The sequence below is a fragment of the Puccinia triticina genome, chromosome 17A (assembly GCF_026914185.1).
Source record: "Puccinia triticina chromosome 17A, complete sequence".
In the NCBI taxonomy this organism is placed as follows: domain Eukaryota; kingdom Fungi; phylum Basidiomycota; class Pucciniomycetes; order Pucciniales; family Pucciniaceae; genus Puccinia; species Puccinia triticina.
This window is the reverse complement of record NC_070574.1, coordinates 1,036,542-1,064,329: the sequence shown is the minus strand read 5'-3', so window position 1 is coordinate 1,064,329 and position 27,788 is coordinate 1,036,542. Positions and strand designations below refer to the sequence as shown.

Here is a 27,788-nt window from a genome sequence, read left to right as displayed (position 1 = left end):
TTCAGTGCAAGCAGCCTCACTGTGAGCACTGGGCTTGCAAACCTCAACTCTCATCCGCATCCTGTCCCCCACCTGGCACCCCCGCCATTCGTGCCAGATTATGTACCAGCTCCAGCAGCGCAAGTTCTTGCAAGCACTCCCACCCCCGCAAATAGCTCCAGGCCCCTACAGCGATCTTCAGGCCCACAGACCCTCCTTGGCCTGTGACAAAATCACCGGCATTATTTGTACCGCTTGCTTCTCATTGGTTTGCTTGGGGATCCTTGCGTATGTTTTCTGCAAACCTCCAAGCCCTCAGTCATTTGAACAATATCTCACTCGAGGGTTCTAAGCTAACCGGCAAGTCTTATAATCCAACATATCTCCCTGATTAAATACATCCATGGGGCAAGCCGAAGCTGAGATGGTTTTTTTTGGATTGTCTGAGTAGGGTTTATCATGTTTGGAAATTATCTCACACATATCATCAGCTCTTTCTTCCACACTGTTTCCTTGTGTTTTGTTTAACCAGAATGAAGATTACAAAAGACGTCTATCCAAATTGAAGTTTATCATCTGTCACCTGACTAGTCTACAGGATAGTTTATTTTTCTCCTTGCAAAAGAGCGCAGAGCCAGATCTGGAGTCTACACTTGCTTTTTATAAAATACACCAAAAAACTAGTTCCAAGAGTACTTGAGGGAAATGAAGAATGTACCCCAGCTGGGATTCTCCTGTCTGAGATGGCAGGATGATCAGAATCAGATGGGAGGTTGTTCAGGAGGGTGTCACTCTCAGGAGCTGGGCCGGCTGGGAATATCTCGCCTCGGGCGTCGCATAAAACCCCGCACACTCCCGCCAGCAACCACCACAGTCCACCCCATCCACCCTACTCCATCCAACGACCAAACATGGGCTCGCAAGCATCCAAAGTATCCAACACGGCCCCGCCGGCGCATCCGAGCGCATCGCCGGACGAGAAGAGCCAGGCACGGGCCGACGCCGCCTCCACGGCGGCCCTGCTCTCGAGACTCCATGTCTCCCGCCGCACCCTCTCCCACGACGGCCGCCCGCCCGCATCCGAGATCTCGCTCGACAGCTTCGCCCGCTGGCAGAACGCCTTCGAGCGCAACGACAAGGCCCGCTTCGCCAGCACCGTCCTCAGCAAACAGAGCCTCGCCGCCGCCCTCCTCAGTCGCCGCGCCCTCGCCGCCGACAAACAGGTCTTCTCTCACACCCTCTCCGTCCAGCCGTGCGTCCTCTCCATCCATGCTGTGGCTCGAGATAATATGCTTAATGCCCTCTTCCTGCTTCCAGAACCCCCGTCACTAACCAGAAATCCTCCGGCCGATGCTGGCTGTTTGCCACCTGCAATGTGCTCCGAGTTGGCATTGTGAAGAAGTTCAACTTAGGTCAGCTCACAGCTCCCCAGCATCGGTCTGCTGTTGCGCCCGTCCACTAATGCAGACTCCGGATGCATGACAGGCGACTTTGAACTCAGTCAAAGCTACCTCTTTTTCTACGACACCCTCGAGAAGGCGAACTACTATCTCGAGAGCATGATCGATGTAAGCTCGCACAGCGAAGTCCCTCCTGGCTGCTTGCGTAGTGTCTCTGTTGACAGGGTTTTCTTGCCTGTAGCTGGCCGAGGAGCCGATCGATGCGCGGATCGTCTCCCATTTATCGTCGAGTCCCGAAGGAGACGGAGGCGAGTACTTTCCGAAAGCCCGAGCATGAGCGAGCGAGACTGACGCCAGGATGAGATCATACAACAGGCCAATGGGACATGGTCGTCGGCCTGATCGAGAAGTACGGGGTGGTGCCCAAGACGGTCTACGACGAGTCCTTCCACTCGTCCAACTCGGGCGGCCTGAAGGACTTCCTGACCTCCAAGCTCCGCGACTTCGCCCTCGAGTTGCGCCAGGTCCACGACGATGTCCTCGACCATTCCTTGAACATCCTGGGCAAGGACCGCGACTCGGCCAAGGCGGACGCCGTCGCGGACGCCCGAGCGGCCAAGGAGAAAATGGTCCGACTCTCTCTCTCTCTCCTTACTATCTCGGAACTCATGCGTAAAATCGTTGTGCTGCAGATGGCTCAAGTGTACCAATGCTTGGCGATCGCTTTCGGCACCCCGCCCTCGGCCAACTCGTCCTTCACCTGGGAATACCTCGATGTGAACGGGAAAGCGAACGCGCTAGTCTCGACGCCGCTCGATTTCTACCACAACCATTGCTCGGGGTTCAAGGTCAGAGTCTCTCCCTCGGCGCCGCCCACCGATATGTATCCTCTGACGAGTTGTACTGCAGGCGTCCGAATACATCAGCTTGATCAACGATCCGCGCCACGCCTACGACCAGGCGTACACCGTCAACAGGCTCGGAAACGTGTGGGGCGGCCGGGCCGTGCGATACGTGAACACGACCAGGTGCGTCTCGGCTCCCTGCCCACTGCACATCATTGCAGGCTTACTCACCCGGTCTTCACTGTGTGTGGGCGCAGTGAGAGCCTCAAGGAGTTGGTGATCAAGATGATCAAGGCCGACAAGCCGGTCTGGTTCGGCTGCGATGTCGGCAAGATGTCCACCTCCGCCTACGGGATCATGGACACCGAGCTCTTCGGTCCGTCTCTCTCCCCGCCCACCCCGCCCCCCCCCCCTTTGCTCATCCTCTCCATCTGTGTCCCCCCTGCTTGCTCAGATTACGAAAGCGCATTTGGAGTCGCGCCCCATCTCTCGAAGTCCGAGCGTTTACAGACCGGAGACAGCGCGATGACGCATGCGATGGTCGGTCGACCCTAGCCCCTCGCACCCCCTCATAAAATCCCCAAAAGAGCTGACATTGTGTGTGTGTGTGTAGGTTATTACGGCTGTGCATCTAGACGGGGACGGGAAGCCGATCCGGTTCAAGGTCGAGAACAGCTGGAGCGACACCGCGGGCGACCACGGCTACTTCATGATGACCACCAAATGGTTCGACGAGTTCGTCTACCAGATCGTCATCCCCAAGCTCGTCGTGCCCAGCCCGTTGAAGAAAGCCTACGAGGAGTCCACGCCGCTCGTCCTGCCTGCTTGGGGTCCGTCTCTTTCTTCCCCTGCTCTTCCCAGCTCGCGCCCCAGCTCGCTGACTGCATGCTCCCCTTTTCGTCCGGCAGATCCGATGGGCAGCTTGGCTTGATCCGCCTCGCTCTATCTCTCCAAACCAGTGCATGGTTCGTCGCATCTGAGATGTGGGTTTGGTCCAAGAAACTATATACATGCTATGGGGGGCAAGCACCATCCCTCCTCCCATGATCCTCTCCACTCGCATTCCTCTCTCTCTCCCACTTCCCCAGCCAAAAAAGAAAAAGAAACATTCGATCAAAAAAAGTGTATTGTGTGAATCCATCGTCCCGTGCCTGTTGTTTTCCTGTATTCATACACGCTCCTTCGTCGTCTTGTGCTTGTTTTTTCATCCATCGGCTTGTTCACTCCCTCTGAGATCATATTCTCCGTCTCAATATACATGGCAAAAGACTCTTGTTGAAATGTATGCATGTGTGTGTGTGGATCCTCCATCACCACACCGTCGGTCTGTTGCGATCTTTTTTTGGTCCTTGGGACGTCGCTGGAAGATTTGTGGCTTTGGGTTACATGGATCAGCATTCCTCAAGTGCATCTGTGCTGAAGTAGTGAGTGATGTGCTCAGTTCTTCTCTCAGTCCATGGGGTTCATCTCACAAGCTACATAGGCCATTCACAACCTCAACCACCAGCTAGTAAGAGGATGCTTCAGTCTGGCAATTGTGGCTTCTGATCTCACTAGAAGATGGATTTATGAATGGGTAGGCAAAATGAGTGGAAGGCCACTACAGGCCACTACTTGGCATTGACAATGAAAACAAAAGTTCTCAAGCTTGTGGATCCAACACTGCCACCAATGACAGGGGATAGTCACCACAGAAAGAAATGGAAAAAATGAAGAATGAAAATCAAAGAAAATGAGGGAAGAAGATACAGATAACAACACATGAAGGTATCATCAAAATAAAGCGAAAAGACCTCAGCAAACAAGCAGGCTTATGATCACCAATTTGCATCTGCTTCCTCAGAATGACTACCCAAGGACTTGATTTCCTGCTCCAACTTGGGTACGCCATCAATCATCTTTCTGTGGCTATCAACCAACACTCTGTAATACTCAAACTGCACAATCTCCTTGCCCTCATGTCCAGCCATCAATTTCTCCTGAGCCTCGAAATTGTCCCTCATCTTTTTCAAATGGGCCATCCCCAATCCTGCAATGGCAGATACTGCATGGGGCGATGGGCCTCCATTTGTCATACTTTTGGATGCATAATTGGTGTGGTACAGGAGCAGATTTCTCCACTGTGAGCTGTTCTTGAGCAGCTGGGGAAGCTGATAGAGGGCTCCAAAACCAGCCGAACCGCGGTTATAGCTCTGGAATTCGTTGCCAAACAGTTCTGTGTAGTCTGTGCCAATCCTCTGGTTGATGAAATGTAGGGCCGAACCTCTGAGATAGAACAGTTTGTTGAACTCAGGATTTGCATCTTGGTATTCAGGGGGGCAAAACGGTTTGTAATATATCTTGCTCATTTGCATCAAATCTTCTTTCACCTCTACAAAGAACTGTTCTTTCGCTGCCTCATCTGGTTGTTCACTGGCTAATCCCTTCTTGATATATCTTCTCAATTTCCTCATAAAGTGGATATGTTCAATCATTGGTTCAAAAAATGGCTGTGTGATTGGGTCATCTCTCCAACACTCTTTCTCTTTGTTGAATCCATGCAGCTGAATGAGAAGATGGAGTAAAATGTAATCTTGGTGTTTCTTCTCAAGACCTATAAAAGAACAATTTCCATTTCACAAGGAATATTCATGATGAACATTCAAACAATAAGCCCAAAAAGCTTTCCTCTCTTTTCCAAATAAAAAATAAAGATACACTAACTTTTGTACACATTATAAATTTGAACCATATGAATATTGTATTTCATTTGTTCTTCCTCTTCTATCAACCGCATATGTTGATTCCAAAGTTTTGTCTCTGTTCTGTACACGCAATCAATAGAATTCAAAAGCCACTTCAATCCCTTTTTACTTGAAAATTCATCCTGGAGGTTCTTCAAAACATCCGCTTGGGCAAGCTTATATCTGCAGATGTAATTGATGGTTTCCAATATACAGTTTGTTCTAGCTACCTGTAGATGATGGATTTGCTTGGGATATTCCTTGCATTTCATGAGCTCGTCAAAAAGCTTCCATATTGATTCCCTGTGGACCTGCAATTGGTGTTCTGAAAATTGGACTTCCCAGTTGGCCTCAGGTGCCACAACTGGTTCCCCAAAAATTTGTTTCATATGCTGATGAAGGCTTCTTAGCTCTTCAATGTTTGCCCTTATTGGATTGAGGTATTCATCAGCATATTCCAATGTATCTACATTCACTTCCTTATAGTCCCTCTCCAGAAGGTCAACAGACTTAATCATTGAGTTCCAATCCCTTTGTTTTGGGTCTATAGGACAACCAGGTAGATTCAGCTCTGCATTGAACTGGAATAAGAATATAGAGGCCAGACTTACTTGAAGATATCTCAGCCATCTCAATGTAACTACCCTCCATCAAATCTGAAAAAAAATATGGATGTCCAGTCATCAGTCCCATGAGTATTTTTGCTATTTCATCTGGGGGAATTCCCATATTTGATAAACCTACCAGAATTTGCATTGCTTCCTGCCTCAAGTTTGCTCCAAAAGTGCATTTTGTGCATTGGCTTGCAAATCCAGCCCTGAAGAAGCAGAATGGCCAAGATCAATCCTAATCTCTTTGAGTATATCATTTCCTGAACCTAAACTGGAAATGGAACTGCAGAGAAGCAAACAGAACTATAGTTGTTTGAATATGGGGGCACAAGGTATGGTATGATTAATTTGGCAATTGGTGCGTACCAAGGCAAACCAAAAACGTAGGTTCTGAGATTTGCTGGAGGCTTGATATCACATTTAAGCTGGAAGTGTGCCAGTCAGAAAAATACATGTGTTTGCATAGCCTGTCCCAAGACTGGAAAAAATCAATATCTCTGACTTTATACTGGTCTGTGTGGGCATTGTCGCCGTCAGCACTTGAATTTTATGTACTTCCTAGATACCCTGGACCAACAGGATAAAAGACTCTGCCTCATCATGTCCAGCTGCAATGGGACCGTTCAAACAAGTTGCCCAGTAATGGTCAGACAGCTGATCCAAATATTACTTAATTGAAATGTGTCTGGACAAGATTTTCCAACCAGCCAACTTCTGGCACACATTTAACCACAAAGCTGCCCAGGGCCATCCAAAACATTAATGTTTTCTCATTTGCCATGACAGTGAATTCCCAAGATGTCTTTATTTTTGAATTTTCTGGGAAATTCCTGATTGGCTGCTACATTAACTTACTTTATTGACACTATCCTTGTAACCGATTGGTTTCAGAATCTGGCCTTTACCTTGATTGTTACCTGCAACAGCCATATGCTTCACTCACGTCATATTGTAATGTTGGTTGTATTCAAGGCTGGAGAACTAATGCATATCATATTTATTCAAAAATAACTCACGGAATAGAGAAATGAGGGACCTTATATCATGCAAGATAACCACTAATAAATGAGTAAGAATGGGATAAAATGAAGGTAGATTACTAATAACCATTGGATGCAATCTCAGAATTTCAAAATGTGCTCCTGCATCTTACTTTTTCAGCTACTTCAGATGTAAACAGACTGCAGGCTTCAGGCACAGAATGAGAGATACTATATTAAAATTTGGAACTTCTGAGGTAGAAAATAACTTAGAATTGTTTTAACCAAGAAGAAATTCACAAAGGAGAAAAAAAAGGCCTTGGGATGCAGATGAAAATCTCTTATCAGAAAAACTAATGATTCCATCTTATTCAAGCCATAAAAATGATAAAACCATAAGAATAGGAAATAAAGGACATAATAATAGGAAATAAAAGAGCATTGAAAGGACATTTTGAATCTCATTAGAATCAGCTGATGAATGGAGTTCACTAAGGACTGTTGATTTCTGTGTGGTGGCACCATTAGCGCATTTTTCAGCATGATTTTTATTCAGATTTGGCTTGGATTTTGATCTAATGCAGGGAGTTATTTTGGTAAAGATGGAAAGGGTATCAGCAAATAGATTGGGTGAATGTTGAGTTGGACCTGTGGGGAAATGAGGTAACTTACGAGTCACATCAGATTTTGACTTGATTAACTCCTCAGGTCTCATTTCAGCATTATTCACATATTTTTCTTTAGAATCTTCAGGTATCATTACAATGCCATTACGACGTTCAATTTTGATTTGATACTTGGTTGGATTTCTTCTTACAGCCTCTACTACTGTCATGTACATTTGAAAGTCTAGGGGCACCAAATTCTCCTTTGAATCATCTTTACCCAGATTTATAGTGGTAGCTACCACCCAAGCTGAGCCAAATTCTGGAAGTTCAAGGTAAGCAGGTATCCCTTCATTAGTAGTGACAAGCTTGGTGTTTTCTCCTGGATCACTATAAGTCCTGAATGCTACTGTATGTTCATTTGATACTGGGTAGACTTTGATGGTTTTACCCCTCGCTCTACTTGCTTGAGGGGAGAGATAAGTTGGATCATAGCGGAGTAGCCAGTTTTCTGGTATGTTTTCGCCCGCTTCTTTCACTTGTTGAGAAGTGGGGATTCTGCGGGGATCTACGACTGAGAAGAGCCGGCCGTCTACGGTGACCTCTGCAATGACAGTTGCTAAAGATATTTTTAAGAATACACTTATGACTAGGAATAGAAAGAGTGGCTGTATCATGTTGATGTTCTAGTTGTCCAGATAAAGTGAGGTCGTCAATGTTTCTCTTCGAAGAGATGAGGGAGCTACAAGCCTGCTGGACTAAATATAGACCAAGTCGGCTAGCTGTGAGGAAGGGAAAGGTGCCGCGAAAAATGACATGTTCTGTATTCCAAGAAGTATCGCGCTGGAAAAGTATGTTTGACTGGCTTCAGTTTTGAAAGTCACCTTTCGAAAGGGTTTGATGAGCGTAACTTCCCTTCCTTTGTTGCAGAGACTCCATTCAAGATCATAGGCAGCAAGCTATGTATCTCCAAAATCTTTGTCCAGGCGTGTAAGAACAAAGCTTCTGAGCGTGACATCAAGGGAAGGTTTTGCGCGAGTCGGGATTGGCAATCAGGCACCTCATACCGATATATATCCAAGACCCAGGCGTCCGAATACATCAGCTTGATCAACGATCCCCGCCACGACTACGACCAGGCGTACACCGTGAACAGGCTCGGAAACGTGTAGGGCGGCCGGGCTGTGCGATACGTGAACACGACCAGGTATGTCTCCGCTCCCTGCTTGCTGCATATCATTGGTTTACTCACCCGGTCTTCACTATGTGTGGGCGCAGCGAGACCCTCAAGGAGCTGGTGATCAAGATGATCAAGGCCGACAAGCCGGTCTGGTTCGGCTGCGATGTCGGCAAGATTTTACACAAACAATTTTTGAAAAATTCAAAGTTCTTCTTGATGGGGACAAAGACCCCCATCTTAGGCACACCCTGCCCAATATTACACCACGGGTGAAGATCCAAAGTTTCCATCCAGAAAATTTACTGGATGGTAGGAAAACCCGAAAACCAATCGGAATCGTTCCGGTATGGTTGAAGGACCGAAAACCGATTGGAATGCTTCCGGTATGGTCAAAGTACCGGAACCATTCCGATCGCAATTCGGGTAGCGTCCAAAATGGAATGAAGTCGAAATTGATTCGACTTCATTCCAGGAAACAGACCATTCCGGTTTTTTTCCTGGATTTTCCCCGGAATATTTCCGAATATGGCTGACCACACCTCACAGGAGCATGGTCCTATATATAAAACAGCGCCCCCATACCACAGTGTGTCTGGGGCAGTTGGCAAGGGGCACTACGGGCAAATAGGTGTCGTTGCGGCCCGCAGCGTCACCTGACGTTGCATTTGGGGTCGCGGCCGCAGTGACTGCGCCTACTTGCGCAGTCACGCGGGCTTGCAACGACAGGGTGACGCTGCATCCCGCAGCGACAGCTACATGCCTGTAGTGGGGCTTGGTTGGGGTGGATCAGAAGCATGTTGCATGTTCAAGCCTCCCTTTTGTCCACCCACCTTGCTGAAACCTTGTTTTGAGCCCTCCAAAACCTGCGACGGCCCGTAACCATTCCGAATTGCACACGAAAGCACTTCGGAAGTGCGTTGGGGATCCAAAATAATTTTGGATTGCCTTCCAGTAGGGTTCCTGGAATTTTCCAGTGAAAACGCCAATCGTCTGGCGACGGTCCCCCCTTGCAGGCAGACCAACCGAAATGATATCGGCTGGCAATTGAAATCATTTTGTTGAGCTTTGCCCGTGGTGTATTCTCCAATGGGTAGTGAAGTGTATTATATACAATCTTTACTAGAGATGGCAATCAGTACCCGGGTACCCGCCGCGTGTCCGGGTTCTGCCTGCTTTTTTGGCCCAAAACAGATACCCGTACCCGTACTTGGCACCCGCAGCGGCGGTACCCGGGTATTTTTGGCGGGTACCGGCGGTACCCGCCAAGTTGTTTTTTGTAGGTATGTGCCCACTCACCAAGAGGAATCCCTCTTGGACCTCCGCAAGCTGGTATCAGTATACCTGCCGCCGAGAGGGGATTCATCTTGGTGAGCAAGTATACCCGCCGGCGGGTGCCGGGTACTGTCGCCCGGGTACCCGTTTGCCATCTCTAATCTTTACTAAAAGGAAGTACTTCAGAACCCCAACCATTACAAGCGAGCAAGTTTGTTTTGGATACAAGCCTCTCCTGCGCTTCGTGCGTTCAACGGAAAGGCTGTACACGCTTGGGTCAACCCTGGACTTGATAAACATGTTAATAAAACCAACGATACAAGAGCTACGCTACGCAAATTAGTGGTAGCTTAGCAAAAGCATAGGTCTTTTGGGCCCCGCTTTGCTGCACTTTTGGTAATGGTAGCGGGCTGGGTGCTTTGTGTGAAACTCCATAAAATATTATGTGTCCTATGGGAGTTGTACCCATGTCCAGTGTACTAACCACTCTAACTTAGCTAATTTCTCTCCTCGGGGGAGCGCAGCAACCTCCGTCCCGCAGGGACCCTCCTTTGGAGGGTCCCTGCGGGACGGCGTCTCCCCTTCACATAAGGAGGGACTTAGTTAAGTTAGCTAACCACTGTACTAACACCACCAGCAAATGGGTGACGTAAACCGGATTTTGTCGCGCTGATGTAATCCAGATTCCAAATCAAACTCGCGCCCCGGGTGTGTTGTCACCTGTTGTGGATTTTGTCACCTGCCATTCTCAGTGGCAGGTGCAAGTGGAATGCACAACCCCCTTGATGGCCGGTGCTAACTGGTCATCAAGGGGACATACACACCTCCCTTGATGGCCCGTCTGTACTGTCCATCAAGAGGAACACATAACACTCTTGATGGCCGGTCAGTACCAGCCAGCAAGAGTAAAGCACCATTTATACTCTTGATGGCCGCCACTGACCGGCCATTGAAAGGTGATACACATACCCCTTGGTGGCCTGTCAGTACACCGGCCATTGAGACAAAACACTAAACTCTCAATGGCCCGTACTGTGACTGGCCAACAAGAGAGTGTAGGGTGTTCCTCTTGATGGCCGGTACAGATGGGCCATCAAGGGAGGTGTGTATCTCCCCTCAATGACCAGTTAGCACCGGCCATCAAGGGGGTTGTGCATTCCACTTGCACTTGCCACTGAGAATGGCAGGTGACAAAATCCACAACAGGTGACAACACACCCTGGGCGCTAGTTTGATTTGGAATCTGGATTACTTCAGCTTGGCGAAATCCAGATTATGTCACCTGTTTGCTGGCGGTGTAAGAATATAAACAGCTGCAGGGGGGTCAATGAACATCCACTGGTGTCAAACAAAAATCTCTAATTGAGGGTAAGACCTGTAAATGACAGGTCATGAATGAGTGACACCAGCAGGTATGATAAAGCTAAGAGTAGCAGAACCACAACCTGACACTTTGCTTTCCGCCAATCATTTTCAAGAGCTTTTTTTTAGCAAGCTACTTTCAGTGGCTTGTAGTGGCATTCTGCTTTGCTTGTTGCTAAAGTAGCAGCAATTTGCTACGCTGTTTGCTAAAGTAGCAGCAAAAAAAGCTACTTTAGTGGTTACTTTGGCGCTTCCGAGCAAAGGCCCAAGACACCTTCTGTTGTCCAGCCAGCCGATATACTTTGCTGCCATCCACCAAAAGCAGCCTTCCTTGGCTAGCTGGTACGGACTGCTCCATAGTGAAATCCTTCCCAATGGGCAGTTGTTCACTGAAGAACACACATCCTGGTGTTAATGAGGTATACCCGCTGGCCAAGCCGTGGATTCAGAAGGTGCAAGAACCCAAAAGGCTCTATGTAGTTAAGTTTTTTTTACGCTGTTGTGGTCCTGGTGGATGATGGATGATCAACCGTAGCTGATTGTATCATTGCAACTGCCTCTCTTTTTGGAATTAGAAAAGTTTTATTCAATTCCTTGCGCTTCACTGCCGCTTGAAATAGTGTTTTTCCGCTATCGCTAACGCTGCTCTCCGTGAGGAGTAGCGGGGCCCCGCTACGCTAAGGAAAAGCACCACTTTTTGTAGCAAAGTGTAGCTCTTGCAGTGTTGAATTAAAACCAATCCAACCTTTCCGTAGTACGTAGTAAGTAGATTGGTCGCGTAAAATACAGTTGTATGACTTGGGTAACTCGCTGACATCATGACTAACTTTGATCTGTTCTTTTGAGATGTAGATGGATTTGTGAAATGATAATGTAACTGCAAGAGGACGAGGTAATACTAGGTGTTGGACATGCGACTGTGAAGTTTTTTTGGCCAACAGATATGTTACAATAGTACATATTGACATTCATACAAACAATAAAAATACCAAAAAACAGGGAGCCGTAGGAGCCATTATAAGATTGCTTGATACGTCACAAAAGATTCTTGTTTAACGCAAAACCAAAACACCGAGGGAAGAGGAAAATACCAACAGAGAATCGGAAAAGAGAGAGGGGAAGATAATCATATGTTAGGAGGAGACAATCAGCACAACCTCGAGTCACCAAAACCGGCGCGACTCGAGCGTTTGACTTTCCATTCAACGAGAGCAACTTCAGTTCCAGAGACCAACCACTCGCCATCGGGGGACCAACTCAAGCCGATCAGGTCGTCCCACATCCCACTCCTAACGCCGGAGTAAGAGGCGGAGATAAGTCCGTAGAGCGAGTTTGAGCGGTTGCGGATTGCCGCCGGCGGGCCTCCGTCGAGGTCAAACCAAGCTTCCGAGCGGGAGAACGGGGGCGGATTTTGGCCGAGTCGGGAAGCGATCAGTTGGGAATGAGCGAGGGCGATGGACGATGCGGTCGCGTCTCGGTCTCGAAGTAGCCCGGTAGGCGTCGAAGATGAATTGATTGCCGAGTTGCTATTCACCCTACCGCTCCGGTCATCATCATCACTCAAGACTCGGATTGATGATCCTTGCAGCTGAATATGGCGACTCGAAGACGTGGACGTCGAAGGTGGGCCCCATTCCAACCTGGCCCCCGACAAGGTTGTTCGTGTTGACGAGTTCGTCTGTCTTGGTTGCGAGCCTTGTTCTTCGCCTTCGCCCTCCAAGCAAGCCTCGTCATCGTCTAAATTATGCGGCAGTCTCGACCTCACTGCCCAGCTGTATCCTCCTCTCGTGGTCCGGCTTGCTCTGACACCTGTGCCAAAGAATTGACTGGCCCGGCTGCTTAGTGAGGATCGCAGGTTAAGATCATTGCGGCCTTCGCTATCCCCCCACATCCGTTCCACAGCAGAAAGTGGGAGTTCCGGGGTGCGCCTGCGGGAAAATTCTCCAAACATCGGCTCCGTAAAAGTCATTTCCCCGATCGGCTCTTCCCGCGATCGCGGCGACTCAGATTGTCTGCTTTGACGACGAAGACCATCGCTCATGTTCGGTCCAGCCTCTGGATGGTTTTCCTCATCCTGCTCGTCTTCTTCGGGCTCGAGATCATTATTCATCTCGACTGGGCGGAAGTTTCTTCTAGCTCCACGTGACAGCTGTGCATGCAGCTCACTCATCCGCCGTCTTGATGCGGCTGAAGTATTCCTCTCATCGTAAATAGGATTTGATCGATCTAGAAGGGAGGGAGTTCGATCGGTGCTGCTTGCTGATTGATGCGGCCGGATTGATCCTGGTGATAAGCGTGGCGGGAAGGGTGTCATCCCGGGAAATGGTGTGGGTACTGCCAATATCTGTTCATGATCTGGATCAAAAGTACGAGCATCCAAAACATGGACCAAAGATTGGTGCTGATCAAAGATCCATCTCGAGTCAGTAGCTGAAGAATTCAGTTTTCTCTCGAGTTGACTGACCTCAGTGAATGCTAGGAGCTCATTAGGGCCGGCAGGACTGAACTTGACTACCCTCGCGCCACCGGGCCTGCCTTTCTGGGCAGTTTGCTTTACTAGAAGAGGCTTCCCAAGCATCTTCATATCATAAACCACGACAACTTCGCCCTCACTTGCGACTGCAAATTTATCTCCATACTGATTCCAACTAGTACTGAAACTACCAGTGAGAGCCGAGACTCCGGGAAGGTAGATCCTTCGTGGGCCCAATCGCCAATCGCCAATCAACGGTTCATTTGTTTGATGTGCACCTTGACAGTCGTAAATAAAAACTTCGTTACTATCTCCTACTGCCACCATCGATTTTGAGTCTGGGCTAACGCTGCAGTGATTGACAGGGACTGGGAAAACGATGCTCGATTTATGGGTTAATACTGGCTTCTCATTACCAGTTGAAATCCCGTCTCCTTCGCGAGACCCCAATCCTGGCGTGGGGCGATGGGCAGGATCGACGGATAATGAGTTCGATGCAGCATTTTGTATGGTTGATACGTTGGAAAGGTCGTATTGAGTAATCTTGTATTTGGAAGTACGGAGGAACAGTTAAACCCGATTAGTACATTGTCAATTGGAGTTCCACGTGGAAAGGGGAGGATAATAAACGCACTGTCTGGTCATTGTTACAGACCAAAACTTGAGGATTCCCCCGGGGTGAAGCTTGAAAGAAGTGAACCGAACTACGGGGTGGCGGCGAGTAAGGCATTATTCGAGACTAACAGGATATACTCAAACGAAAGGGAGAAAAGAACGATGCTATGGATCAAAAATACTGACTTACTTCACTATTGATTGACCGGTAGTGATTTTGAGCTCCCACCGAGAGTGAATGTCAACTGATCTGATAAGCAGGTCCGCATTACCACCGCCCATCGCAACGTAGCCGCAACTGAGGATTAACGAAATCAATCAAAACTTAAAAAAATCAATGATAAAATTCAATAATGCTCTTAATTGGAAGTTTCGAGAGCTGCTCTGTAAAATTCCACTGACCCCGAAACCAAGCAGTTAGGATGGAAAGATGTGGCTTTGTCCATGAGGCGCATCTGATCGAAATCGGGATGTAATCATCGTGAAGGGCTTTAGTCAATAGGCGTGGTGAAATTTCGAAAGGGATTGGAACTGAACTGTATATTGACCAAAGACATGGGCATCGACTCCATGTTCTACAAAAAAGGAACAAATGACATCATAGGAAGCAGACGTAGTTAGTTGTTCTGATGAAAGGTGAATAGATTTGGCACCAAGTGGTGGTCAGCCTACCTGAGATCGTTTGAACATGATGGGGCTGGGTAGGACAGATCAGAAGATCGCGTAATTGCCTGGTGATGATCGAAGACGATCAGTAGTCAGTCATAAGGATTGGGTGATGGTCATCATGAAACCTGTCCCCCTCTTCAAAGCCTTTGATTAACTGATAGCCGATAGTGAGAGAGTGAATTGATACGATTAGACTCACGGGTGTGAAATAGAGCTTCTGTTGGGGTTTCAGAGGGATTTTGAAATCAGTCCTAGCCCGTCATCTGTCTTTGCTACAAAGGGGACTGGGAAACGAGCTGACCTAGCAGAATGTGTATCATTAATGGGCTCGAAGAATGGTCTCCGGGAGGTAGAAGCTTCGAGTTTGAGGTTAGTACCAATTGTCAATCTGTTCAGTCACAAGATAAGGGGAAGAAGGAGGTCAGTTCCCGACATGTTTGTAACCGGTTTCCAGACCAAGAACAAGGAATCAAGGGCATCCTTACGTTGACATCGTTCTCGTTTTCCGCCCTTCGTGTGCGTGTGAGGTATTTGTTGATAGTCGAGCTGGGGTTGGCAACTTGACCTGCGCTAATTGCCGACCATTGGCTTTCTCTCGCGCTGACGTAATCAAGGCTGACTTTTCCACAGTTTTGTTCCAAAAACCCCATGGCGGGCTCAACTTAACTTAAGTCCCTCCCGAGGGAGGCCGAACGGCGAAGGCCTCCCTCTGGGAGGGACTTATGCCTTGCAGGTGATTTTGGCCTGAGAGTTATGCCCAAAATCCTTTGTGTGCTAAGGTCCCTGTATGGTGCTGTCTTTTTGTAATTACCCCGTACACTTACACCAAGACTCATCAGAAGCGTGGCTATCTCCAGCCACCTTCCAGTGTATTTTTCTCCTTCCCAAACTTGAGATAGAAGGATTGTAAACGCAAAAAACCCATCCTGGCTAGAACAGAAATGGATCAGCTGTTTTTCAAACTGGCTCCCTTGGGATTTGGAGTGAACAGCCAAAAATGCATGTTCCCACGCGCATCCTGAGGCTTTTTGACATTCTCAGATCTGTCAGAGCAGCAAGTCCTGGTTCACTGTCAATTTTTTTCCCCAAGGCAAGTGTATGGATTTGGACTAAAAGTGCTGTTTTAATTACAATCTCCGGGTTGGCTTTTGCCAGCGGCCACCATCTTTGATGGATCATTGTGAGAAAGGCAGGAGCAACGGTGAAAAGAATACAATACATGTATCTATATCTGCCTGTATTTGTATTGTATTCAAAGACCAATACTATACAAATGTATTCAAACTTTGGTATCTTGTTGCAAATACAGCCCAATACAAGATACTGTATTTTTATGTTTTTTGATAGTTTTTCTGTATACAGTCAACAGTGGCCAAAAACAAGAAAATAATGTTTCAATACTTTATTGATACAATACTACGGTATTGTATCTTCAGGCAGATACAATACATTTTTATTTACAATTTTGTATTTTTCAACAGATACAATACACAAGTGTCTGAAGATACTGTGTTGTATAGTATCTGTTTCACCGTTGGCAGGAGGACTTATGATGATATTAATGCATCAAAAATTAGACAAGATGTTGATATTTCATCTGATCCAGAAAAATGTTGGAATCCTCCAAGGTGAGGGAGCTATGGGAACATTCATCAAAATTGGTGTTTTTGGCCTTTTCTCTCAGTCCTAAATCTACATATAACTAAAGAAATGGCCTCTGGGGGCCAAAAAAACAGTCCAACTATCTGTCATGCGAGTAACGCCGGCGCCGGTATCCTGTACAAATTTCTGTCATGCAAGTAACGCTGGCGTCGGTATGCATGTAACACCGGCGTCGATTTTCTTTTTGTATTAACCAAGTCCGTTTGATCATTGATGCTGATCAATGATTCTGCTTGAACGGACAGGGTGAGAAATCTATAGCCCAGCCGTTCAAGCAGATTGCTTGAACAAATTCTAACAGATGTCATGGGGGGAGGCAGTCCTCCGCTTGATTGTCAATGGCTTGGGTGTACAATTTATACCAGCCATTGGGTGAAGTTGGAGCAGCTTCACCTTGGCGAGGCATACTCGCGCTCTCTGGAGGACTACGGCCATCAAGACTGACTTGAAAACTCCAAGTCTGCTGGAAGGGCCCCATAAATTTGTACTCCATCCCTGTAACCAACTCCGCTCAACGGACTTGCTTTGACTCCATTCAACGGACTTGCTTTGACTCCGTTCAACGGACTTGCTTTGACTCTGTTCAGTGTTCCCTTGGGGATGTGCAGATTGCTTGGACAGACATCCACATGGGTAATCATCTTCAATGTCATTGATAACCACTTCCACAACAATTCTGCTTCATCAGAATTGCCTGCACACCAACAACCAAGTCTGTTGGAGCAATCAGCTTCATTGAACTTGGTTACACATCTATAACCTTGAAAATGGCTGACACTGCAAAAAAAACTTGGTCAACTGCTTGCAGTTGACATGCAGGATACTCAAGCCAAGCTGCCATTGTAACTCCACCTGAATGCACAAGTGTCTTTGTTGGTACAGTCACTGTGCAAGGTGTACAGTGACTGTGCATTGAAGCTTGGGTTGAGTCAAACCTTGAGTAAGGCTGGTGTAACACCACAAGCTTCCTCAGAGTTACCGCATGTCAACTGCTCACAGTTGACACAGTTTTTTTTGCAGTGTGATTGTACCCATCTGAACCTTCAATTTAACAAATTATAAAAAAAAAAATCAACCCAATGTGCTGTTAGTTCCCCCAACCAATCCACTCATCAGACACCACCCACTACTATTCTCCTCATCACACCTCAATTAAATTCCCCGTTCTGATTATAATCCTTTGCTTTTTTCATTGCAAAAATGCAACAATCCAATGAACAATTGAGAAGAGCTTATGCTGCGGAACAGCAAGCTAGATTCAGAGAAACACAACATTATTTTGCAGCATCTTCTTACCCTTCATTTTCTTTTCACAATACCAAAAAAGAGGTGGTTTAACAAGATTTCCCATATTTATAATGATCTAGATAATCTTCATGTACACAAAACTACCAGGACAGGATCAATTTTGGACAACAACTTTGGTAATCAACAGACCCGCCACTTTGATAATCAACAGAACAGCCACTTTTGTAATCATCAGACCAGCCACTTTAGAGAATACATACCATCACAACACACTTCAAGAAGGGTTTATAACCCTGATTTTCATTTTCCCATTCCATCACAACAATTTTCAAGAGGGTTTTCTAATCCAGATGTTCATTTTCCCAAACATTATGCAAGAAAACCAAATCAAATGCAATTTCAACAACACCCACAACAACAATCCCAAAATCAACACCTCTGAAATTCTAACGAATGAAAATTCTTACCAGTTTTACAGGAGAATTTACAATGAGCCAACAATCTGAAGAGGAAATAACCACTTTATCATTGAAAACTGCTGGGTCATGCCCTCCAATTCATACTTATCTGCCAAATTTCACTGTCACATCAATGTAGAAATTTGTGCATTCAAATACCTGTACAAATATCCTGATAAACCAGCCTTGGATGTTGAAGAAGATATTGATGGGGTGACTAGATTCAGATATTCTTGATGGGTAGCAGCTCCAGAAGCATGCTGGAGGATTTTCTCTTGCAAACTATCTGCAACTTATCTCTCTATAATTTGTTTTGACTTCCAGTACTATACATGGCACCCCAAAAGCAAAGAATGGAAGCCAAGGCAGAGTGGTTTTTGAATTGGTAGAATTTCTGCAGTTTATCCTTCTGATTCAGAAATATGGCATTTATGGCTACTACTCAATCATGTCACTGGTGCAACCTCTCTTGAGGATCTTTGTACATTTTGAAGACAAATTTATAACAGGTTTTGTTCAGCTTCTTTGGCCCAGGGTCTGTTGGAAAATGATCATTATTTGGAAGCCACAATCAACGGTGTAACCATTACGATACATTGAGCGTATTGGGTAAACATTTTTCATTGAAGATGCATACCTACATGTCCAAGCACTATCTACAGAATTCAACTCTCTGCAATCAAAAAATACTGGTACGCTTGCTCCGCCTCCTTCGGACAACAAGACCATTGGCGGTATGTGGCTCCTGACAAAGAAACTCAAAAAATTCAAAGAGGTTATCCGACTCAAAGCCCGTTGGGTCGTTTTTGGAAATCATCAAGAACATATGTTACATTATTTTGAAACATATTTGTCTGTTGCGCGGAATGAATTGCTCAAAATGATGCTTTCTCTCGCAGTGAACAACCAAATGTTTGTTTTTCAATTTGATGTTGAAACGGCGTTTTTGTATGGCAACATCGATGCATCAATCTATGTATCCCAAGTCCTTGGTTTTGAAGATCCGGATCCTGCGAAAAAAGGCTGGGTTTGGAAGCTGAACAAGTCTCTTTATGGTACAAAACAAGCTCCACGAATGTGGAAGGCCCACTTAGTTTCGACCCTGAAGTCTATTGGTTTTGAATCGTCGATCTTGGATGATTCATTATTTCATAATGTCGATAATTCAATTCTCCTACATATGCACGTCGATGATGGACTAGTTGTCGGACGTTCTCGCAGGGTAATTCTTTCTTTTCTCGACAATTTAAAAAAATCGTACGTGCTCAAGGTGAAAGAACGCCCGAATCAACATCTTGGCTATACCTTTGACTGGCGTACAGATGGCTCATTACTAGTTCATCAGTCGGATTTTGCGCATAAGATCCTCGACAAGTTTGGAATGTCCGATTTGACTTCTGTGAAAGCATCGTCACCGATGAATTTTCATCGTGTTGTGGCTTCAGATTCTGCTCCTTTTGATGTTAAAACGATGCAAAAAGCTATGGGAATGCTCAATTATCTGGCTCTTCACACTCGTCCAGATATAGCATTCACAGTAAATATCTTAGCTCAATTTGCATCTTCCCCTTCCTTATGCCACTTGTCTTTGATCAAGCATCTTCTTCGATATATTCAAGGCTCGGCCGATGTTGGCATTCATTTTAAAAAAGGACAACAAACCAATGCTTTATGTGGATGGGCCGACGCGGATTATGGAACTTTGTTAGTTACTAAAAAATCAATGTCAGGCTATGTAATCACTTTTTTCGGCAATCCGATTTTGTGGACTACGAAAAAACAATCTGTTGTTGCTCAATCCACGACTGAAGCCGAGTTCATCGCGGTCAACAAATGCGCAAAACAGCTGCGATGGATGTCAAATTTGTGTACCTCATTGAACATATCCGTTGATCCTCCAATCATTTTCAACAACAACTCAGGCGCTGTGACAATAAGTAAAGAAGCTCAGCTGAATCCAAACACAAAACATATTGAAATCCGCTTTCAATATGTTTGCCAACTCATGATCATGAACGTTCTGCGGATTCAGCAAATCTCGACCATTGACATGATTGCGGATGCCTTGACCAAACCTCTTGGCAAAATCAAACCCCAAGAAGCGTGCAAACAATTACATTTACTCAATGTGCGTGTTTAGGAGGAGTGTTGCGTAAACCCAAAAATTGAGTTTTGTTTTAGTTTATGCATGCGGTCATGCATATGGTATATGGCAATCAATCGGACTTCCGCCTCTGAGATCTCTGATCAGCAACCATCATCTCACCAACAACTTTACTCTTCCCTTTTCTGTTTTCTTCAGCGACTCTTTCCCGCATCTCAATTCCTCGATCAATCACTTGTGATTCAACCATTGACTACCCAGTTTACTCAAAGACAATCTCAATCAAACAGACCTCTTTGATCAAATCAACCATCAAGCTCAACCATCATCGACTCTAAGTACTCAGGAGGAGCTAGTTTTAGTCTCTGGGCAAGTAGTGACTTTATGCTTCTTATCTGCAACATCTGGGGACACCGAGTGTTGACAATCAACTTGATATTTCTTCCAGGCTATTACGTTGTGATATCTCCGTGTACTTGCTGTCGCCAATTGTTGTTCTTGGTCAAGATTTGATTTCGCACCGGTTCTTTCTTTTAGGTATTTCTTTTCATTATCATTAAATAGTCATAGCTTAACAAGATCTAACCGTTGTGGTTCTATTTTTCAAGTGTATTACTTTTATTGAATTCTTTTGTTAAATAACTGTTACAATAAAGTAATTTGTCTACCATTTTTACATGGTAAACGTTTTTCATTGAAGATGCATACCTACATGTCCAATTTTTTGTTTTTAGCCATTATCCATACCATAACAGCCAAAAACAAAAAATTGGACATGTAGGTATGCATCTTCAATGAAAAACTTTTACCCAATACGCTCAATGTATCGTAATGGTTACACCGTTGCCACAATAGCTGAAGCAAATGAAACAATGATGCCAACTTATTTGCAAAATTTATTTGGCATACTTATAGCAACATTTCAACCTTCATACCCTCTGTGTTTATGGAATTCCTCCTACCATTACATGACTGAAGACTGGAGATCCATCAGGGATTTCAAGATGATGCACTCATGACAAATCAGATGATTGAAGTGATCAATCCAATCATTTTACAAAATGGTCTTCAACGTGTGGATATCTCAACTTTATAACAATGCAAATCATTTGAATAATAAGCAGAGATCAGCCTTTGATCAGATCATCAATGCATGTTATTCAGAACAACCTGCTTGCTTCTTTAATGATGGTCCAGGGGGATCTGGAAAGACTTTCTGATACAACTGCTTACTGGAAAATTTCAGATCAACCCAAATAGTTGCTATCACAGGTGCAGGAAGTTGTGAGCTCTCATTTTCCCAACCATACCATCTTAATTTGTATTCTCTCTGAACCCACAGGAATTGCAGCTATGAACATGCAATATGGCCAAAACCTGACTGAGCAAGGAGAAACTTCTGATCAATGTAGAGTTTTTGGATGGAGCCTTTCTGATTCTTGAGCTGTTTGGCGGTGAAATCCATTTCAAATCAATTGGTCATCTCTTTCACCACCATGGTCCAACCCTCCGACTTGATATTTCCGTTGTCACACCCTTCCCCAAAGCAATCTGATTGATGATGAATGACAGGAGAGATTTCTTCTGCTTGTTAGTCCAGGTATGGTTTCCCTTCTTCCCCGTTTTTCTGCTGTCTTCTGAATTGTTGTTTTCTGAACCTTCTTCATTGGTATCCGGAGTACTTTTTGGAGTTTTCTTCTTATTTGAGGAGGCCTTTGGAGGAGCAATCTTTTTTGGCTTTGGCTTAAAAGAAAACAAAGAACTAAGAGATTTTATTCCAATTAGACTTTGTACTAATTGGAATTACATTTGACTTTATTGGAAAGAAACTAAGGATATGAGATTTACCTAAGAGCAGAACCTGTTGGAATCATGATTCTCGACGAGGCTTTAGTGGCACGATGCAGGAGAAACAGTCTTGAGAGACTGGATAGAAAAGGGGCAGCGAGAATGTTTTTCTCACTGGATGTGGCTCAGGTATGGAGGCGGAGAACAAAGGAGAGAACCAATGGTTTGATTTGCATGACAATGCTATAATATAAATAGACTATGTACATGCAACAGACTTGTGGTTTTGAGATGAAATGAATAAGAAACCATATTGAATAAAGTACATTCTTTGAGACTACACATGAAGATATAAATGACTATCATAACTCTACTACTCAGGGTTCATGGACTACAAGGTGTGAGCTAGAAGTACTATTAACTTACTAGTGATGCTTAAAGAAAGACAAAATCAATAAGGAATAAATTCAGAGACAACATGAGGAGGTATAAGTAAGAATAAGGAGTCAGAATTTCAACAGAACCAGAGCCGATCTCTACTAGATTGAGAGAGAAAGAATAAAAGAGAGAAAGAAAACAAAAGATCCAAGCGCTATCTGTTAGATGAAGATTTGTGAGAGTAGAACGTGAAACTGTCAGTCTTGTTGTTTCATTTCTTTCCTCTTCAATATTTCTGCTTGGCCTTCACCAGGGGGGAATCCGTGGCACTTCCCACAGAGTGCCATACCGTAATTTTTTTCAGTAACTTCTTGTGAAGTCAACTGCTTGTGCATCTGTAAATAATGCCTGAAGGATTGTTCATATGATGTTGAATTCATAGTGATGTCTTGTTTAACTAATGTATCAGCAACTAGGAAATTACATGGTAGAATTTGATTGCATTAATTAAACCAACCAAACTACTGGAAGGTAGGGAAGGAAAGGTAAAATGTATTCATTGTACATCAACAGAAAAAACAATTCATTTCATGATCCAAGCGGCTCTTAATCTGAGCCAACAGCCATTTTGCAAGTATGTAATTTACTCTTGACATAAGCCTTTACTGAACCCACAATCAAAAAATTGAACAAAATTGGTGATAATCTGAGGAAGGTCTGTCAAAGTGATCATGATTCACCGGGGGTTTTCAGAGAGAGAGGGATTGCTGGGAAGGTCCTGATTGGGTGTTGTGGTGATGAAGAGAAGGCTAGAGGGGTGTGCAGGAACGCCAGGATGCATGACCGGGTTGTTGCTGATGGGCTGTGATGTTTGGAGCACCTAACAACAGCCACAAAAGGAGCCAACCAGAATTTAGCAATTTAAAAAAGGTCGGAAAGATGGGGATGGGTAAAAAACATATGCTGCGTGTAAAAGTGTGACATCTCTCGCGGTAGGCAGAGGCCTCTGTTGGGTGAACTCTTCTTGATTGGGGAAGATCTCCATTGATCTTTGCAAGCATGCTGCTGGGGTGAGGACAAGTCATCACATGCAAGCTGATTGCACTGTGAGACGGCAATTCTCCGTGACAGTTTTGCATCAGGGGTCAAGTTGGGTCTCCTTTCCACAAGGACACTCAGACATTGCATGAGGGTTCATGCTTTGAGCGTCTAACACCGTCTTGGCTGGGGACAATGTCCAGGACGTTTGGCAGGCCAAGAAACCCTGGTGAGCCAAGAAGAGCGGGGTCGGGGGCCACGGGGAAAACGCCCCGGAGTCCCCGCAAGCAGCTGTGTGATAGGTGTCCACCCTGACGTTCGCGCGAACGTCAGGGTGGACATCACACAGCGTTCATCCACCCTTCAACTCCCATCCCACCTGCACGGCGGATGAGTGATTCAAGACATATCCGGTGCAATACAGCTGGCTCTCCCTGAACCTGGCAGCCCACCATGGTAAGATCAAGAACCTATCACACACAGATAGTACTACCTTTGCACCAACATACATGCATTGCACAGAAGATCAGCTGCATCAGACCTCACACCTCTGAGCATCTGTTTGTAAGAACCCAATAATAAATTCCAATCCAGCCCAAAGGAAGGAAAGTAAACTACATGGTCAGAACTCACTTGATACACTGACATTAGGGCCAGATTGTTTTTTGGTGATCATAAAACAGTGTGGTCCAACTTCAAGGGTGCCTGTGTCCCCTGGATCCAAAGTGGCGGCTACAGCAATCTTGAGGGAATGTCACCGGTTAAATCCCATTATTTAAGCACATCATGTCCCCATTAATCTTGTCAGGGCACTCTGCATACCAGAAAGTCACAGCTTTCCACACATTAGGGGTGTTGACAACTTGACAGTCTTTTTAGAATCAGTTTGAGGAGGAATCCTGGAGACTTGAAACTAGAAATTCCAAATCTGAAGCAAGATTGAATAATGTTCTCTCCAATCTTGGAGATGATTTAAATCAACCAACCAGCCACAGTAGTATAAATACAAGGTGGATACGTCCACAAAGATGCCTAATTGAATCTTCCAATATCTTCTTTTCAAAAGGAGCTTGGAAAGTGCTTGTTGATTCAATCACAAATCAAGAAGCTGAATTGTGTCTTACCCAAGGGGGCCTAGAATCGGCCTCATCATTGGTTGAACATGGGGATCTTCATGAAATAAATACATTGTCCTCTCCAGATGATCCCTAATGAAACATTTGATCAACAGATATTTGTGCATAAATTGGGCTTCAGTGATTGTTGCCATAGGGTAAAAAGTTATACAAGAGCTATGGTTAAATCCAGCATGAGATCAGTCCCCCGGTCTGATGGAATTACGATATGGCACTCTGTGGGAAGTGCCACGGATTCCCCCCTGGTGCTTACTTGAGCTATTCTTTTGAATTGAGTTGTCCTTCACTTAGTGTTAGTGAAACGGCGCAGTAGTTGAGCAATGTGATTTGCAACCAGGCAGCAATGCATCGGCTAAGGCCTTTTGTTTACACTTTTTGACTTTGCAAAGCAACACTCTTACCAACAATTTTTCCTGCTCTTTGAGCGGTATTGGAGCGGTTGGTCTGGTCGTCTTTGACAGTTTTTTCTAGGATCAAAAAGATAGAGCGTTAGCTACTATCTGGTCAACTCATATTGAGAACTTGGCCGCTTACCCTTGGTGCTAGCTGAGATTCTCTTGATGAGGGATTGCTGCCCGGGATTTTCCACATGCCTCATCTTGCTGGCAAGTGCCGGATCTGTTCACATCAGTGAGATGAATTCAGTTTCACAACACCGCTGCGCTTGATTATTAGCTGCGGAAAAGGTTCACATTTGCTCACCTGATTCCGCAGTTTTAGAGACTCCCAACGTCTTGCTCAATTTATGAGTTTGAAACCGTTCACTCAAGCTGGAATTCTCACATGGCTTAGGGGTCTTTGGGGTTTTGTTGGGCTGTTTTTTCTGGGTTTGTGATGGCTTGACGGTGGCGGGAGTTACCACAGGAGCTTTTGGCTGATTGGTGGATTGTTCCTTGGGCCTCAGCGGGGTTGCGGCCAATCCAAAAAGACTGGGGTCAAGTTTGATTGGATTGATATTGGCCATGACAAGTGTGGTGATGATTGCAGATGATGTGTGATGATCAAGCGGTAGGTAATGATGTGTGATGTTGAATGGGCCGGGGTGCATTGAGTGTGATGGAATCCGAGGCAAAAAAATAGGGGGGAGCCGTTTTTCCAAACTGAGGAAATGGCTTGTTTTCCGTGGATTATGAGGTTGAAAAATAAGCGCTATGGTATTCCGGATTCTGGGCCGCTCAGATCTCACAGAAAGTTGTGAATCCCGGGTAAGATCCTTGGAATCTGCGGGCTATGGTACAGGCCCTAAGCAAACTGTAAAAATTTTTGAAGTCAGGATCCCCCTTGCCTGAGGAGGATCTACATACTTCAGACACCCAGAACCACACCCTCAGATAGCCCAGGATCACCACCAAAGAGGATACCACCCTCCCAGTATACCTACCGTCACAGGCGCCTAGGATATTGACAGTAAGTATCACTCTTTCACTGAACCTTGACTATCTCAGAGGTAAAACTCTGTGCCTCTTGATTGCTCTCTTTGTCTGTTTTCTCTTGCCCACTCTTTGATCACAGGTCTGCACCTGTCTTGATATCATCAACCAAAGGATTCTGCTGAATCATATCCTTCTTTTTCTGTGCTTTTTGTAAGAAACAAACCACATAGGTTTCCCTTTAAAGAACCTTGACTATCCAGAGGGAAGTCTAAAAAATTGTGGCTGGATTAAACTTGTCTAATTCAGGAGCCCTCCATGTTTCTTTGGTGAGAGGAGGCTGTTACACTCTCTAGCACAGCTTGGCAGCACTCCCTTAAGGAGGTAGCATTGCCAGTGGAAGTTAGTACCCACCAGAATAACCTTGAATATCTGCCAATCTTGAATCTGCTCAGTTTGTCTCTCTCTTTCTCTTTCTCTCTAATATTTGTAATTTCTTTATCCCAAGAAATTCAAATGTTTCCACCCTTTTTCTTGTGTCCTGTTGTCACTATAGAGACTCAGGCTCACACTGGGTCTGCTCACCACATCATGCCTTCTCTTGAGATAATCCCCCATCTTGGTCAGCAGCTTTGACTGATTAGTGGGTGGTATCTTGTTGCAAGAAGCACATAAATCTCCTACAACCAAGACAGAAATAAATGAAGAAAGTGATTAAAAAATCAAGCAATAAAGTATGTAAGATGTAAGCTCAAAGACAAGTAAGAAAATTACAAACTTGGATCAGGTGATGAAACTACTACAGGCTTAATATCATTGGTCAGTTGTTGGGGTTGAAAGCATTCCAGAAGGCAGGGTGTATCATCACATTAGAATCAGCATCTTCTAGAGCAATCACATGCCTTGATAGGTTGGTCATCATTGTGTTCTTGAGATTGATTGGTCTAGCTTCAGTTTTTGAGGGAATTGTGGTCCTGGATGCCACTTCAGGTACCAAAAAATTTGGGTTGGTGATCTGGAGAGATGGCTGGTACAGACTGGTCATTGAGGGGACTTACCACTCTTGATGATTGGTATAGAGCAGTCATTGAGAGGTCTCAGCACTCTTGATAACCGGGACCAACCAGTCATGGAGAGGACTCAACCCTCTCCATGACCAGGACTGTACCGGTCATTGAGAAGAATCAAACCTCTCAATGGCTGGTAAAAACCGGTGATTTAGAGGACTCAACCCTCTCAATGGCCGGCACAGATTGGTCATCAAGAGGGCTGTATGATGTATCCTTTCAATTACTGTTCTGTGGATCATCAAGAGGATTCAACCCTCTTGCTGGCTGTACAGAACCGTCCTGTAGCAGCCATTGAGATTACTGGTCTGTACCATTCATTGAGAAGGTTGTATCCTCTCAATGACCTTTATGTTGGTCATCAGGAGGACTTAACCCTCTTGATGGCGGTACAGACCGGTCCTGTACCGGTTAACAAGAGGTTTCAGCTCTCTCAATGACCAGTCTTTGCCGGCCATTGAGAGGTTTGATTCCTCTTGATGAATGGTACAGTCCCGGTCATTGAGAGGGTTGAGTCCTCTCCATGACCAGTTGGTCCTGGTCATTGAGAGTGCTGAGACCTCTTGATGACAGGTCTATACCAATCATCAAGTATACCAATCATCAAGAGTGGTGAGTCCCCTTGTTGACTGGTCTGTACTGGCCATTGGGTCCTGTATGTATGTACTCCCTTGATGGCCATTGAGGGTAGTGATGATTGATCTACAGGAAAAAAACCTGCCGGGGGTACAGTTCTGTTCGGGGCTGAGGTTGAGGGTGGGTTGGTTTTTATTTCGCACTGGTTATCCCTGATTTCCTGGTACTCCTGGAGGGTCTTGCCGGTCT

The 27,788-nt window shown here is 45.4% G+C and overlaps 5 protein-coding genes across 5 annotated transcripts; 2 read left to right on the top strand and 3 right to left on the bottom strand.

Moving 5' to 3' along the window:
* Positions 1-890: 890 nt before the first annotated feature.
* Positions 891-3,155, top strand: PtA15_17A94 (uncharacterized protein; the record flags this gene model as incomplete). The annotated part of the gene is made up of 11 exons (XM_053164601.1): positions 891-1,231; positions 1,297-1,391; positions 1,465-1,547; positions 1,621-1,687; positions 1,755-2,008; positions 2,072-2,227; positions 2,289-2,407; positions 2,482-2,600; positions 2,679-2,764; positions 2,838-3,054; positions 3,133-3,155. 11 exons carry the CDS (start codon positions 891-893, stop codon positions 3,153-3,155), a joined length of 1,560 nt encoding a protein of 519 aa, XP_053028168.1.
* An 886-nt stretch (positions 3,156-4,041) lies between these two features.
* On the bottom strand, positions 4,042-4,698 carry PtA15_17A93 (uncharacterized protein; the record flags this gene model as incomplete). Its single annotated transcript, XM_053164600.1, has 1 exon — positions 4,042-4,698. One exon carries the CDS (start codon positions 4,696-4,698, stop codon positions 4,042-4,044), a length of 657 nt encoding a protein of 218 aa, XP_053028167.1.
* A 2,392-nt stretch (positions 4,699-7,090) lies between these two features.
* Positions 7,091-7,379, bottom strand: PtA15_17A92 (uncharacterized protein; the record flags this gene model as incomplete). The annotated part of the gene is made up of 2 exons (XM_053164599.1): positions 7,091-7,113; positions 7,211-7,379. 2 exons carry the CDS (start codon positions 7,377-7,379, stop codon positions 7,091-7,093), a joined length of 192 nt encoding a protein of 63 aa, XP_053028166.1.
* A 575-nt stretch (positions 7,380-7,954) lies between these two features.
* PtA15_17A91 (uncharacterized protein) lies at positions 7,955-8,315 on the top strand (the record flags this gene model as incomplete). The annotated part of the gene is made up of 2 exons (XM_053164598.1): positions 7,955-7,994; positions 8,074-8,315. 2 exons carry the CDS (start codon positions 7,955-7,957, stop codon positions 8,313-8,315), a joined length of 282 nt encoding a protein of 93 aa, XP_053028165.1.
* A 3,789-nt stretch (positions 8,316-12,104) lies between these two features.
* Positions 12,105-15,207, bottom strand: PtA15_17A90 (uncharacterized protein; the record flags this gene model as incomplete). The annotated part of the gene is made up of 10 exons (XM_053164597.1): positions 12,105-13,358; positions 13,422-13,973; positions 14,065-14,134; positions 14,236-14,343; positions 14,448-14,500; positions 14,583-14,620; positions 14,718-14,776; positions 14,914-14,931; positions 15,016-15,102; positions 15,200-15,207. 10 exons carry the CDS (start codon positions 15,205-15,207, stop codon positions 12,105-12,107), a joined length of 2,247 nt encoding a protein of 748 aa, XP_053028164.1.
* Positions 15,208-27,788: the final 12,581 nt, after the last annotated feature.